The following is a 15,671-nucleotide window of genomic DNA, read 5'->3' as shown; positions in this document are numbered from 1 at the left end:
TGCTGATGGACAGTGACTGTAATGGGACATGTGGTGGGGACTTAATGGGGGAATGTAGGAGCCACAGTGTTGCTCATGTGAAACCTGAGCATAAGATTGTATATCAAGGATACCTTAATAAAAAAAAAAAGTACCCATGTACCACAAAAGCAAGTCGAGAGTATCCTTCTCAAACTTTAATTATGAATGAGTAGGAATCACCTGAGGATCTTGTTAAAATACAGAATCTGATCAGTAGATTTGTGGTGAGCCCTGAGATTCTGCATTTCTAACAAGCTCCCCTGTAATGTAGATACAGCTGATCCAGGACCACACTGGTGAAGAGGCTTCATCACATCTTTATAAAGTAGTCAAAACAACAAAATTACACAAAGCTTTTACAAACAGGAGGAAACAAAGGAAAAGACTACTATGAATGAGAACAGTTATGTAAACCTTCATCTTCAGCCTTTATTCTCTCTCCGTATCTACATCCAAGTTTTCAGTTGCCTGCTTGCCATCTACACTAGGTAGTGGTATGGGGACTTCAAACTCCACACCTCCCCATGTTAAACCTGCTTCTTTCATTGAAATTTGCTACTTTAATCAATGGTATCACCATCTTCCTAACAAGCCCAAAGAGAAATCTTAAAGTCAGCTTGTTTTTTTTTTTCCTCTTTTCATTTCCAAAGTCCATATATACCCCACACCACTTCAGGCCACTATCACCCTTCACCCTCAACTTCTGCATTTCTGTCTGGTTGTTTTTTAACTCTTTCTAGGGGCTCACTCCTGAAAATCTTCTGAAAGCCATGGATATCTCAGAAAAGGCACATTTGCACAGAGTTTGAGATATTGATTGCAGGAGGTTCAAGAACCAACCCCCAAATTCATCCAGATTCTGTATTAAAAATAAAAACTCTTACCCTCTACAAAGAATGCCCAGAAAGCTAACTTGATGGACAGCACTTAGAGCCCTGGCTTGGCCAGGCCTGATGCAGAGACAGCAGCGGACTGATTGCATCTCCCCCATCTGTGCCCCACAACCTAGAGACCAGTTTGCAGTCATCTTTCTTACCTCATCTACAGATAATTTTTCTACACTCATCCCTACATCTGCTGCCTCCAGTATTGCCTCAGTGATTAGTTTGCAGTTATTTATACTTTTTTATCTTTCTCGTTTGTCTGTGAAGTCACTACCCTCACCCAATAACATCCGCTGTAGTTCCTTCCGCTCCTGCTCCTCCCGTTCACGTGATAGCTGAGAACTGGTTTTCTTATTCTGCAACATGTTCTCGATGTTCTTTCCCATTTCTTCAAAGTCACTGTCTTCAGCTGAGCTGCTGTCTGTGTCAGTTGATAAGACTTCAGTTGATGACAAAACCCTAAAAAGAGAAAAAGACAATTTTAAATTAAGGGGAAATACAAAAGTTTACAAAGAGCTAAAGAAACAGTTTGAGGCTACAGTAGGAAATTGGGAAGTCAGCCTTAAAAACAATACTCAAAATCCACTAAGACATGGGGCCCTTAACAGAAAAGCTTTACAAGTTTTCCTAAACATTTAGTCAACAAGGCAAGTTTGAAATACAAAATAGCACAACTCTTCCAGAATTCCTGGAGAGAGCCTGAGAAACACATCAATATATTAGTCATTCTGAATAGGGCATTACCATCCTCTCAACAGTAAGCCTTCAGAGAACATACAACTTCCTGTCCCCTATCACCACTGTAATGGTTGCTAGGCCCAAGTAGGCCATAAAAGTTGCCATGGAACCCAGAGCTCAAACCTAGTACCACTTGCCATTCAAAACCTTTGCCAATTTGCTTTGAATGAAGTAGGTACTCTAGCAGTATATGAACAGATGCCATCCTGAAATCTCCATATACCTTACTACCTAGTTATATTATTAGGTGTGACTAAAACATAATTAGGTTTCTCCATTATAAAGAAGTGTCTTGGACTCGACCACTTATTCAGGTTGGATTTTCTGCAGCACTAAAACACACTTGTTCTGCAGGTCAAAGATGCGCTGACATTCCTCTTTGTAACGCTCTTGATGCTCAGCCACAGAAAACCTTGATCCACGAGCAAATTTACTCATGGGTCCCTCTCCAGAGCGGGCCTGTTCTGTTGACATTGTGCGTACCACATCAATCACTTCCCAGCGGGACAACTTTTTAATCTACAAGAGAGACAGACACACACATACAGCAATTGTTCAGGGATTTCAACGAGCAAACCAAGACACATGGTTAGAGAGCTAGACCAAAAAAAACAACACCCAAAATATTTTAAACAGAAAGCTTTAGAACTAACCCCTGAAAAAGGATCCAAGACCCAGGCCACCACAACTTACACCACAAAATCCTCCAGACAGTTTCTTACATCTGCCTACTAGCTCTTCCCTCCCTGTGCAAAGCTCCTAGGAGCCTCTACATTTTCCTCTTCCACACTCACCTCTTCCTCAGGCACGCCGAATTTACGAAGAAGTTGCTTGGCATTTTTCAGAGAGAGGCGACGGAGATCTGCATCTGTTCCTGTCACTGTTTTCTTCACTGGCTGAGGCTCCTTATCATCCTACCTCAAAAACAAAATACAATAAAACAGGTAAGAATCCTGTTGAGCTCAATTCCTTGTAGTAGCCACTTAAATCATCCTGTCAACTTAACTACTTCCTAGATCATGCATCCTATTCATCACCACTCCTTAATCTTCCTTTCTTCCTTGATTCTCATCCTACAGAAATTCAGACAGTCTCACCTTCTGCTGTGTTGGTTTGTTTGGAATCTTCACATACGAGAACCCTTCACCACACCCTGTGGGATCTGCCACTCCAGTCACCTCTAGGAGACACTTGCCCTTCATGGCAGCAATGAAGGCCCTTGTGGTGTTCCAAGGAGCTGTGCGAACCTGATGTATAGAAAAAGATTCTAAGGGTTATGGAGAACATTTGCTCTATGTCTAGCCATGATAGAAAGTTAGATGCTTCTGTAAACTATCCACAAAAACCAATTGTTACACAAAGCTGCGCAGGACTCAGAGCTTCCTGTTCTTCTTTCCCATGGTAATTAAATCATGATATTAAATAGAAGTTAAGATTTCAACCATTACAAGAAGGAATATGTGGAACAGTGGTATTCTTCACTCCCATATTCGTTGGGCTTCCCTGAGAGTTCTCAGAGATGGTGCTGCCCCCATTCTCGTGATGCACAAAAAGTTAGACTGACAACTGCATTTGACTGTCCAATTACTTCTTTAGAATGCATATTTTCATAATTAGGTGATAAATCATGCTTTACAAAACACTAGCCCAACCCCAGGAGCACTAAATCAAAGTCTACTTCACCTCTGCCACTGGTTTGCTCAAAATGGTCTGTCCTCTCTCTCCTGGAATCCTAAATACCTTTTAGAAATCCCACAAAACAGCAAGGGAATTAAGAGTAGGGAATGTGTTTCTCCATACAGACTAGTCAAGACTATAAATGATTACCTAGAAAGTGATCAAGGAGGAGAGGATTAAAGATGGCAGCATGAGAGGTGAGATGGAGGTTTCCTCCTAAAACCACATACAATACGAAAATGTAATTAATATGACTAATCCTGAAAGAGCAACAGGAAGGAGGGCTGCGCCAAACTGCATAAACCTGGTGAAACAAATAAACCTCACAGAACAGAGTAAGGTACCAAAGCCGTAGCCCGGCTGGACCCAAGCCCTTCCCCAACCCCAGCACACTGCCAGGAAGGAAGAGAAACAGAGTGAGAAGGAAGTGGAGGGCTGAGACTGCAGAATACCTAACTCGAGAGATCTACTCTGGGAGCACACAGATACATTCCATGGTGCTTGCATGGTACTCTCATGATTAGGGGGTTGGAAAGCTACGACACACAGAATTCCTGGAGAGACTGAGATTCCAGCTGCTTGTGGAAAGCAGGGATCGATATCTGGCAGCTCTGGGACAAAAGAAAGTTGGGTAGTCTGAGAGAATTCCTAACAAGTCCTTAGCAAAAGGGCTGCTAAAAGGGCAAGTATTCCACAGAACTTACTGCTCAGGAGAAAGGAAAGTAGACAAAATTGTCCGGGTGCACTCTGCCCAGCAGGTTGGTAGCTTTCACAATCTTTAGGTGCTCCAGCTACCTGGCCAGCTACGCACCTCCAAGGGACCCCTTGGTGATACGCACCCAACTGCACCTTTCTCCCGGCTAGCCCCACCTGGCTTGCAAACCGGCAAACCCTACCCTGGCAGATCTGTTCACAGCAACTATAAATGCAAAGCATAGAGGCTTATACCTGTGTGCTCGGCCCACTGGTTCAGACAGTGGAGACAGGCATAGTAGCCAGGAAGCAGGAAACAGCTCTTTCCTCCCCCCGGCACCCATACCACTCCCCTGCGACCCAACATTGCTTCAGGGGCTGAGCAGCTCCAGACAATAGTGCTTCTAGATACAAGAGGGGCCCATACAAAAATATGAAATGCCAAAGGAACCTGGTTGAAATTTAAATTATTAACACAACTCCTCAGGAACACTTAAATGACACTGACGTCATGAATCTTCCTGAAAGAGAGTTCAAAATAAAAATCATTAACATGCTTATGGAGGTACAGAAAAATATTCAAGAACTCAGGAGGGAATTCCGGTCGGAGATATAATCATTGAAGTGCCCAATGGGGGTATTAAAAGAAGATTAGATACGATGGAGGAGACGATAAATGAAACAGAAACTAGAGAGGAAGAATACAAAGAAGCTGAGGAACAGAGAGAAAAAAGGATCTCTAAGAATGAAAGAATATTGAGAGAACTGTGTGAACAATCAAAACAGAACAATATACACATTATAGGGGTACCATAAAGAGAAGAGAGAGGAAAGGGAATAGAAAGTGTCTCTGAGGAGATAATTGCTGATAACTTCCCCAATCTGGAGAAGGAGATAGTCTTTCAGGCCATGCAGGTTCACAGATCTCCCAGGACAAGGGACTCAAGGAAGACAACACCAAGACATAAATTAAAATGTCAAAGATCAAGGATAAGGACAGACTATTCAAAGCAGCCAGAGAGAGAAATAAGAACACATACAAGGGAAGCCAATCAGGCTATCATCAGACTTCTCAGCAGAAACCTTATAGGCCAGAAGGGAGTGGCATAATTTATTTAATGCAATGAAGCAGAAAGGCCTCAAACAAAAGGGGCCCTGTGAAACAAGATTACTTGATCCGGCAACATTATCATTAAAATTTGAAGGAGGGATTAAACAATTTCCAGACAAGCAAAAACTGATAGAATTTACCTCACACAAACCATCTCTACAGTGTATTTTGGAGGGACTGCTATAGATGGAAGTGTTCTTAAGGTTTAATGTCTGTCACCACAGGTAAGAAAACCACAGTAGAGAAAGTAGAACAGCTAATTACAAAGAAAAAGCAAAATTAAATTAACTGTCCCCAAAGTCAATCAAGGAATAGACAAAGAGTACAGAATATGATACCTAATATATAAAGAATTGAGGAGGAAGACACAGGAAAAAAAAAGAACCTTTAGACTGTATTTGTAATACCATATTAAGTGAGTTAAGTTAGACTCTTAGTAAGGAAGTTAACCTTGAACCTTTATAACCACGAATCTAAGGACTATAATGGCAATAAGTACATACCTATCAATAATCACCTTAAATGTAAATTATTTGAATGCACCAATCAAAAGACACAGAGTCACTGAATGGATAAAAAAACAAGACCCATCTATATACTGCATACAAGAGATTCACATTAAAACCAAAGATATACACAAACTAAAAGTGAAGGGAAGGAAAAAGATATTTCATGCAAATAATAGGGAGAAAACAGCAGGAGCTGCAGTACTTCTATGAGATGAAATAGACTTCAAAACAAAGAAAGTAACAAGAGGTAAAGAAAGACATTACAAAATGATTAAGGGGTCAGTCCAACAAGAGGATATAACCATTATAAATATCTATGCACCCAACACAGGAGCACCAACATATGTGAAACAAATACTAACAGAATTAAAAGAAGAAATAGAATGCAATGCATTCATTTCAGGAGACTTCAACACACCACTCACTCCAAAGGACCAATAAACCAGACAGAAAATAAGTACACAGAGGCACTGAGCAACACATTAGAACAGATGGACCTAAATATGTCATACAAATGCCAATCTAATTAAAAGGGGAAATAGAATGCAGCGAATTCATTTGAGACTTTAACATACAACTCACACCAAAACACCAATCAACTAGATAGAAAATAAATAAGGAAACAGGCAACAGAACGCGACATCCAAAAGCAGCACAATACACATTCTTCTCAAGTGGACATGGAACATTTTCAAGAATAGATCATATACTAGGCCACAAAAAGAGCCTCGGTAAATACAAAAAGACTGAAATTGTACAAACCAGTTTCTCAGACCACAAAGGTATGAAACTAGAAATAAATTATGCAAAGAAAATGAAAAACCCCACAAACACATGGAGGCTTCACAACATGCTCCTAAATAACCAATGGATCAATGATCAAATAAAAACAGAGATCAAGCAATATATGGAGACAAATACCAATAATAATTCAACACCTCAAAGTCTGTGGCATGCAGCGAAGGCTGTGCTAAGACAGAAGTATATGGCAATACAGGCCTACCTCAGCAAAGAAAATCAATCCCATATGAACAGTATAAACTCACAATTAACAAAACTAGAAAAGGAAGAATGAGGCCCAAAGTCAGTACAAGGAGGGACATAATAAAGATTAGAGTAGAAATAAATACAATTGAGAAGAATAAAACATCAGAAAGAATCAATGAAAGCAGGAAATGGTTCTTCGAGAAAATAAACAAAATGGATAAACCCCTAGCAAGACTTATCGAGCAAAAAAGAGAGTCTACGCACATAAATAGAATCAGAAATGAGAAAGGAAAGATCACGAGAGACACCACAGAAATAAAAAGAATCATTACAGAATACTATAAAAAATTATATGCTAACAAACTGGATAACCTAAAAGAAATGGACAACTTTCTAGAAAAGTACAACCTTCCAAGGCTGACCCAGAAAGAAACAGAAAATCTGAACAGAACAATTATCAGCAACAAAATTGAACTGGTAATCAAAAACCTGCCTAAGAACAAAATCTCTAGACCAGATGGAATCACCACTGAATGATTATCGAACATTTAACTTAAGACCTAATACTCATCCTCCTTAAAGTTTTCCAAAGAGTAGAAGAAAAGGGAATACTTCCAACCTCATTCTATGAGACCAGCATCACTCTATTACCAAAAGGAAGGAAAAAGACCACAAAAAAAGAAAATTACAAGACCAATATCCCTGATGAACACAGATGCAGAAATACTCAACAAAATATTAGTAAACCGAACTCAAAAATACATCAAAAAGATCATCTGTCATGATCAAGTAGATTCATTCCAGGGATGGAAGGATGGTATAACATTAGAAAATCCATCAACATCATCCACATCAAGAAAAAGGAGGACAAAAACCACGTAAGCATTTCCAAAGATGCAGAAAAAGCATTTGAACAAAATTCAACATCCATTCATTATGAAATCTCTCAAAAAAATGGGTACAGAGGGTAAGTACGTCAACACAATAAAGGCCACATATGAAAAACCCACAGCCAACATCATACTTAATAGAGAGAAGCTGAAAGCTTTTCCTTTAAGATTAGGAAAAAGACAAGGATGTGCACTCTCCCCACTTCTATTCAAGATAGTACTGGAGGTCCTATCCATAGCAGTCAAACACAAAGAAATAAAAGGCATCCAGATTGGCTAAGAAGAAGTTAACTGTCCCTGTTTGCAGATGACATGACATTGTAAATAAAGAACCCCAAAGAATCCACTACAAAACTACTAGACCTAATATCTGAATTCAGGAAAGTTGCAGGATACAAAATTAATACGCAGAAATCTGTGGCATTCCTATACACTAACAATGAACTACCAGAGAGACAAATAAGGAAAACATTTCCATTCACAGTTGCATCAAAAAGAATGAAACACCTAGGAATAAAACTAACCAAGATAGTGAAATACCTATACTCTGCAACTATGAGACACTCATGAGAGAAATTAAAGAAGATACCAATAAATGGAAATAGATCCCATGCTCATGGATAGGAAGAATTAATATTGTCAAAATGGCCATCCTACCTAAAGCAATCTACAGATTCAATGCAATTCCTATCAAAATTCCAACAGCATTCTTCAATGAACTAGAGAAAATCGTTTTATAACTCATATGAACCACAGATGACCCTGAATAGTGAAAGTAATCCCGAGTAGGTAGAATAAAGCAGGGGGAATCCCACTCTACTACAAAGCCACAGTACTCAAGACTATTTGGTACTGGCACAAGAACAGAGCCACAGACCAGTGGAACAGAATAAGAGAGTCCAGATATTAATCCAAACATATATAGTCAATTAATATACAATAAAGGATCAAACATATATGGTCAATTAATATTCAATAAAGGAGCCATGGACATACAATGGGGAAATGACAGTCTCTACAACAGATGGTGCTGGCAAAACTGGACAGCTACATGTAAGAGAATGAAACTGGATCACTGCCTAACCCCATACACAAAAGTAAATACAAAATTGATCAAAGACCTGAATGTAAGTTATGAAACCATAAAACTCTTAGAAAAAAACATAGGCAAAAATCTCTTGGACATAAACATTAGTGACTTCTTCATGAACATATCTCCCTGGGCAAGGAAAACAAACACAAGTGGGACTATATCAAGCTGAAAAGCTTCTGTACAGAAAAGGGCACCATCAATAGAACAAAAAGGTACCCTACAGTATGGGAGAATATATTTGAAAATGATAGATCCCATAAAGGCATGACATCCAAAATATATAAAGAGCTCACGCACCTCAACAAAAAAAAAGCAAATAATCCAAATAAAAAATGGGCAGAGGAGCTGAACAGACAGTTCTCCAAGGAAATTCAGATGGCCAACAAACACATGAAAAGATGCTCCACATCACTTGTCATCAGAGAAATACAAATTAAAACTACAATGAGATATCACCTCACACCAGTAAGGATCACCACCATCCAAAAGACAAACAACAAATGTTGGCGAGGTTGTGGACAAAGGGGAACCCTCCTACACTGCTGGTGGGAATGTAAACTAGTTCAACCATTGTGGAAAGCAGTATGGAGGTCCCTCAAAAAGGTCAAATAGAAATACCATTTGACCCAGGAATTCCGCTTCTAGGAATTTACCCTAAGAATACAGCACTCCAGTTTGAAAAAGACATGCACCCCTATGTTTATTGCAGAACTATTTACAATAGCCAAGAAATGGAAGCAACCTAAGTGTCCATCAGTAGATGAATGGATAAAGATGTGGTGCATATACACAATGGAATATTACTCAGCCATAAGAAGAAAACAAATCATACCATTTGCAACAACATGGATGGAGCTAGAGGGTATTATGCTCAGTGAAATAAGCCAGGCGGAGAAAGACAAGTCCCAAATGATTTCACTCATATGTGGAATATAAGAACAAAGGAAAAACTGAAGGAACAAAACAGCAGCAGACTCACAGAACCCAAGAATGGCCTATAGTTACCAAAGGGAAAGGGACTGCGGAGGGTGGGTGGACAGGGAGGGATAAGGGGATAAAAGAGGGGCATTACTATCAGCAGACATAATGTTGGGGGGCGGCACAGGGAGGGTTGTACAACACAGAGAAGACAAGTAGCGATTCTATAGCATCTTACTACACTGACGGACAGTGTGTGTATTGGGGTATGTCGGGGGAATTGGTTATGGGGGGGAGTCTAGTAAACATAATGTTCCTCATGTAATTGTAGACTAATGATACCAAAATAAATAAAATAAAATAAAGTAAAAAAAACAACTGAAGGAAGAAATAAAAATAAATAAGTAAATAAAAATATGAGCCACAGACAGGGAGAAAATCTTCGCAAATCACATACCTCTTTAAGGACTTAGACCTAGTATACATACACAACTTTCAAAACCCAATAATAAGAAAAGCAACTAATTAAAAAAAAATGGGAAAAAGAGATGAACAGGTGACCAAAAATGTTATGTGTATAAATAAGCAGACACTCAACATCCTTAGCCATTAGGGAAATGCAAATTAAAACCACAAGGCACTAGAAAGGCCATAATTTAAAAAATCAGATAATAGCCAGTCTTGACAAAGATGTGGAGAAACTGAAACCCTGATACACTGTTGGTAGAAATGTAAAATGGTACAGCCACTATAGAAGCCTGACAGTTCCTCCAAAGGTTAGACACAGAATTACCACATGACCCAGCAATTCCACTTTTAAGTATTTACCCAAGCAAAAAGGAAATATACATCCACACAGAAATTTATACATGAATATTCATAGTAGTTTATTCCTAACAGCCAAAAACTAGAAACAACCAAATATCCTTAGATAGGTGATTAGTTAAACTAACAGTGGTACATCCATACTATGGAATACTGTTCAGCAATAAAAATGAAACAAACTTTCAATATATACAATAACCTGAATTAATCTCAACATAAGTACAGAGTGAAAGACAGACAAGAAAGAATACATACTGTCAACCAGTGTTGCTGGAAAAAAAGAATATCCACATGCAAATTAATGAAGTTGGACCTTTACCTTATACCACATATAAAAATTAACTCAGAATGGATTAAAGACCTACACCTAAGAACTAAAAACATAAAACTCTTAGAAGAAAACATAAGGGAAAAGCTTTATGACATTTAATTTGGCAATGATTTCTTGGATAAAAGCATAATTTACAAAAGTAAAATTAGATAAATTGGAATTCATCAAAATTTAGAACTTCTCCGTATCAAAGGACACAACACAATGTGAAAAGGCAACCTGTGGAATGGGAGAAAATATCTGCATATCATTTATCTGATGAAAGGTTAATATCCAGAATATATAAAGAACTACTACAACTCAACAAAAATAAACAATCTGATTGAAAAATAAGCAAAGGACTTGAGTAGCTATTTCTCAAAAGATGACATATACAGATGGCCCACCAGCACATGAAAAGATGCTCAACATCACTGACCATTAAGGAAATGCAAATTAAAACGACAATGTGGTACTACCTCACACCCATTTGGATGGCTGGCTACTATCAAAAAAACAATAATAACAAGTGTTGGGAAATGTGGAGAAACTGGAACTCTTACACAGCTGAGAGGAATATAAAATGGTGCAGCTTCTTTGGAAAACAGTATGGAGCTTCCTCAAGAAAAAAAAAAAAACCTAAAAATAGAACTACAATATGATCGAGTCATCCCATTTCTAGGTATATATGCAAAAGAAAGGAAGGTCTTGGATAGTTATTTGCACAGCTGTGTTCCTAGCAGCGGTATTCCCAATACTCAAGAGGTGGAAGCAACACGAATGTCCATCAATGGCTGAGTAAACAAAATGTGGTATACACATACAACAGAATTATTTTTACCCTTAAAAAGGGAAATCCTGGCACATGCTACAATATGGATGAACCTTAAGAATATTACGCTAGATGAAATTAATCAGTAACATAACAAATACGTAAAGATTCCACTTAGGTGAAGTACTTAAAGTAGTAAAAGAAAGACAAAAAGTAGAATGGTGGATGTCAGAGGCTAGGGGAGGGAGGAGTGGAGAGTTACTGTTTAATGGGTAACAGTTTCAGTTTTGGATGATTAAGAGAGTTCTGGAGATTGGTTGTACAACAATGTGAATATACTTAAGACTACTGAACTGTACACTTGAAGGTTAAAATGGTAAATTTTATCTTATGTATATTTTACCACAGTTTTAAAGAGGAATACATACTATATGAATCCATTATCTAAAATTCCATAAAATGCAAACTAATCTATAGTTACAGAAAGTAGATCAGTGGCTGTCATGGGACGTGGAGGGTGGAGAAGGGAAGAGGCATGACAAAGGGACTTCAAAGAGGCATAAAGAAACTTTTGGGGGTGACAGAAACACTCGTCATGACGATTTCACAGGTATCAACATACATCAAAACATATACAACATATATACATATAAAAATAGTACACTTTAAATGGGTTTTCTAAAAAACCTCAATAAACAATAAAGCTTTTTTTTAAAAAAAAGGATATAAATGGTATGTACTAATAAAAAATTAGTGTACTTCCTTGCCTCATCATCAATCTTCATCTGAAAATCTTCTTCATTTTCTTCTTCTGGAGCAAAAAAGGACTTCTCACCATAGCCAGCATCCTGGAAGAGGACCAATTCATGCAATCAATTATCAGTCAACTGGAAAGCACAAAGCACAATTTCACTGAACACCAAGTACAGAATATCAAAGCACATTTTGCACAGAAAATGGATTCTGTTAACTATCACCATAGGCTATCAGAGGATATATTACATTTCAAGAAACTTATCAGCTGATATATGGATAGTTAAGGCCCACAAGGGAGCTAAATATAGATGCTCATTAACTCAGACTCATTAATTCAGTGGGACAGAGTTGTGCCATCACACACCAGCTAGATCTTTTCTATTTTGGCCTGATAAGAATACTGTGCTTCTCTCAACTACATGTCCAGCACCAACATCATCATCTCTGCCCACCCATAAGGCTGTGGAAAACAACTGAGAAATACTTCCCTGCTTACATGCTTGTCTTGTAAAGAACAAGATTAAAGTCACCACCCAAATGGATTTCCACAGCAAAAAGTATTCCCTACATCCCTCACCAACCCTTCCCACTGATATGTAGATAAATTGTAGTTTTCCCCAGAACTGCTACACAGAGTACCTCATACAACATGAATTTTTAAATAATTGGCAATAATCTAAATCACCATCATTTCTAAGCCAGTGAAAATGGTCTTCATCTTTGTCTCTCTGAAAAAACCCATAGGCATAAGCAGTGCCTAAGAGGAAGGTGTCCACCTTTAGTCGCTGCTCAGCAGCTATCATGCTATAATAAGCACAGCACTGCTCTGGAGACACCATAGCTCTGATCTCCTCTTCAGTTGGTAAACGAAAATCAGATTTCAGCACCCACCAGTTTGAGTCCATCCCTAAAAAAGATAAGAGAGAATGAAACCATTCTGAATTCCCAAGGCCCTTTCATTGACAGCAACAGGGATAGCAAACGAAGACGGAACCAGGAAATGTCCTAGAAGGTATGAGGCCTAGCCAAAAATAGCCTGACGGGTCAAGAAAACCCCTGCTAGGTTTCCTACATCTCAAATAAGACATCCAGCAATCACACTGAATTTCCTGGCAGGCAAAATCAAAAAGCAATCAGAACCTCCACAATTAGAAGATTTTCTATCTTCTCCTTTAGATGACTAACAATTTCTTTTTCCATTTTGTTAGCTGTACACTTATCCTTTAACAGAAATCCCTAATTCCTTTCTTGGAAAGGCAGAGAGGACAAATAATCAGTCATAACTGATGACCTGTGCGTTTGAAGTCAGCGCAGAGCTTTAGCCTCTTCCGGATGCTGCTTTCTGAATGGGAAGGAAAGGCTTTTTTTATATCTTCCATTCGGATCCGCCGTGGCCGATCTTTACTCTTCCAGAAGAGGCGGTAAATAAAAACCTGCCCAATAAACCAAATGTTTTTTATCTGACAAATAATAAAAGTCCTCACCAGGGCCCCTTCCCCTGCTAAGCCCCTGTGTGTTTTGATCTTTCTTGATGTGCCCCCAAATTTATATACCCTTTTATGTGCATCCTGACCTCCTCCCTATCCTCTCATTCTTACCTGCAGAAAGTCTCGAATGTGTGTATTCGCCCTTTTGGAGTTAGGCCCAGGAACTTCAAACAAGGGGCACTGCTGGCCAACCACAAAAATATCCACTAATTCCCGAATATAGTAACCTTGTCTTGTCCGAATGATAAGAAAGTCAGTTTCTGGCATTTTATGAAGGTAAATTGGGGCCCGAAAAAGGTTGTTCTCAAATGCCTAACAGAAGGAAAAACACAAAATTATATACAGAGAAACCCTAAGAAATTTGGTCAACTAATGAGAAAGGATAATCAAGCTGGTCTGCTCTTGTCCCCATTATGCCACCTAAAATCCATCCAGTAATATAAACAAATTATAATATGGAATATCAAGTGGGATTAGACAGGTTAATTTTTTATCCACTGACAATGTTTAAGAGTCAGTAGAGGGGAAACTACAGGATTTGGAGTCATATGACACTGGCTCTGTTACTATATGATGTCAGGTAAGTTATTTAATATCCCTGAGTTTAACTTTCCACCATCTACAAAACAGAGATACTTAAAATGCTTATACCTCACAGGATTACTATAAAGATTATATATGGAAGTCATCTGATAAACAAGTACTATACTACTACCCTAGACCCCAGCATAGCCTCTGACATAATACAGATGAGATTAGAACATTTGTTTAAAAAAATTAAAAATAAAACAACAAAAGCTAATGAGGTATAATATGTGCTAGAGAAGACAGACTAAACATGGAAGAGAGAAACATTTTGTACTTAAGTAGCAGCCACATGGGAATCAACTGTCACAAGAAACCTATGCATCTAAGGAAAGACTTCTCAGAAAATCAGAGTTGTGGACAAGAAGAAAAGAGGATCTTCAATATATGAGTGTGCAAACAAAATTCTAATTGTGAAATACAGAAAGAAAAAGAATTACAGGAGAAGATAAAACAGGATTTTTCAGAAACTACAAAGGTAGCCATAAAAGAAGGGGATGGATTAATAGAACATCTCAACAGAAAGTTACAGGAAGAAAAATGCCAGTAGTAGAATAAAGATAATACTCAAAATCTGTTGGAAAATGGACTGTAGATGTAAAGGATAAAGAAAAATGGGCTTTGCAGATACTTTAAGAGAATAAGCAACAGTAATAATGGAACACACAAGGTACAAGAGCAGGGGAAATGGTTAAGATTGCCAAGAGAAATTAAGCGGAGGAAAAACAAAGCAGGCAAGTGCTAGAGATTTCCTCACATCATTTGTGGACCTCTATATTTCCCTGTAACAAAATGTGTGAAAGCTAGGTTACCAGAGGGCCTTTCTACAGCCATCAAAGAAGGAAGAAAAAACATTTTACCACAGTTGTAGACCATAAATAGCACAGTTTAGGTGTGGTTCAATACTCAAAATGACCACAACTAATATAGTCAAAATATACCACTTAGACACATCCAAATTAAACATTTATAAATTAACTATAATTTTTAATCCCAGGTTGACTTCCCTTTGCCACCCAGATGTTTCTGGATTTACCAGTGTGTATTTTTAAAAAAACTACTTTAAATTTAGCTTATGAATAACATAATTAGAAACCAATTTTATTAAAAAGATCACAAAAATTTTGGATTACAACCACTCTTGGATTATGCTGATCTTCCCCACATTTGATGCAATAGTACCTCAATGAACTAAAATTGGTTCTCTCTGGGCTGACTAGCTCATCTGTCAATTTCTTCAGCAAAAAGTTACGACAGTAAAGAATTCCTCACCTGCAGTAATTGGCCAGGATGGAGAGATCCCAGAAAAGGAGATGTATGGCAGTAAACAGTTTCTCCGTATTTACAATCAGGGGCTCCAGGGTCTTTTCCAGGTTTCTATAAGAAACACAGCAGACCCACTTATTATCATGGAA

The 15,671-nt window shown here is 38.3% G+C and overlaps 1 protein-coding gene across 7 annotated transcripts in view; it reads right to left on the bottom strand.

Moving 5' to 3' along the window:
• The window catches only part of TAF1 (TATA-box binding protein associated factor 1), a 125,628-nt gene that overhangs the window by 90,691 nt on the left and 19,266 nt on the right, over positions 1–15,671 (bottom strand). For all 7 annotated transcript variants that reach the window (XM_073227386.1, XM_073227385.1, XM_073227384.1 and 4 more), the window contains exons 14-22: positions 15,529–15,633; positions 13,783–13,983; positions 13,476–13,617; positions 12,961–13,091; positions 12,196–12,276; positions 2,741–2,890; positions 2,438–2,557; positions 1,987–2,162; positions 1,186–1,364 (exon numbers count right to left, since the gene is read on the bottom strand). In XM_073227386.1, coding sequence (XP_073083487.1) covers positions 1,186–1,364; positions 1,987–2,162; positions 2,438–2,557; positions 2,741–2,890; positions 12,196–12,276; positions 12,961–13,091; positions 13,476–13,617; positions 13,783–13,983; positions 15,529–15,633 — 1,285 coding nt within the window. The remainder of the gene's footprint in view (positions 1–1,185; positions 1,365–1,986; positions 2,163–2,437; positions 2,558–2,740; positions 2,891–12,195; positions 12,277–12,960; positions 13,092–13,475; positions 13,618–13,782; positions 13,984–15,528; positions 15,634–15,671) is intronic.

The sequence above is a fragment of the Manis javanica genome, chromosome X, assembly GCF_040802235.1.
Source record: "Manis javanica isolate MJ-LG chromosome X, MJ_LKY, whole genome shotgun sequence".
Lineage (NCBI taxonomy): Eukaryota > Metazoa > Chordata > Mammalia > Pholidota > Manidae > Manis > Manis javanica.
The sequence above is the reverse complement of the archived record's forward strand: the minus strand, read 5'-3'. Positions and strand labels throughout refer to the sequence as shown.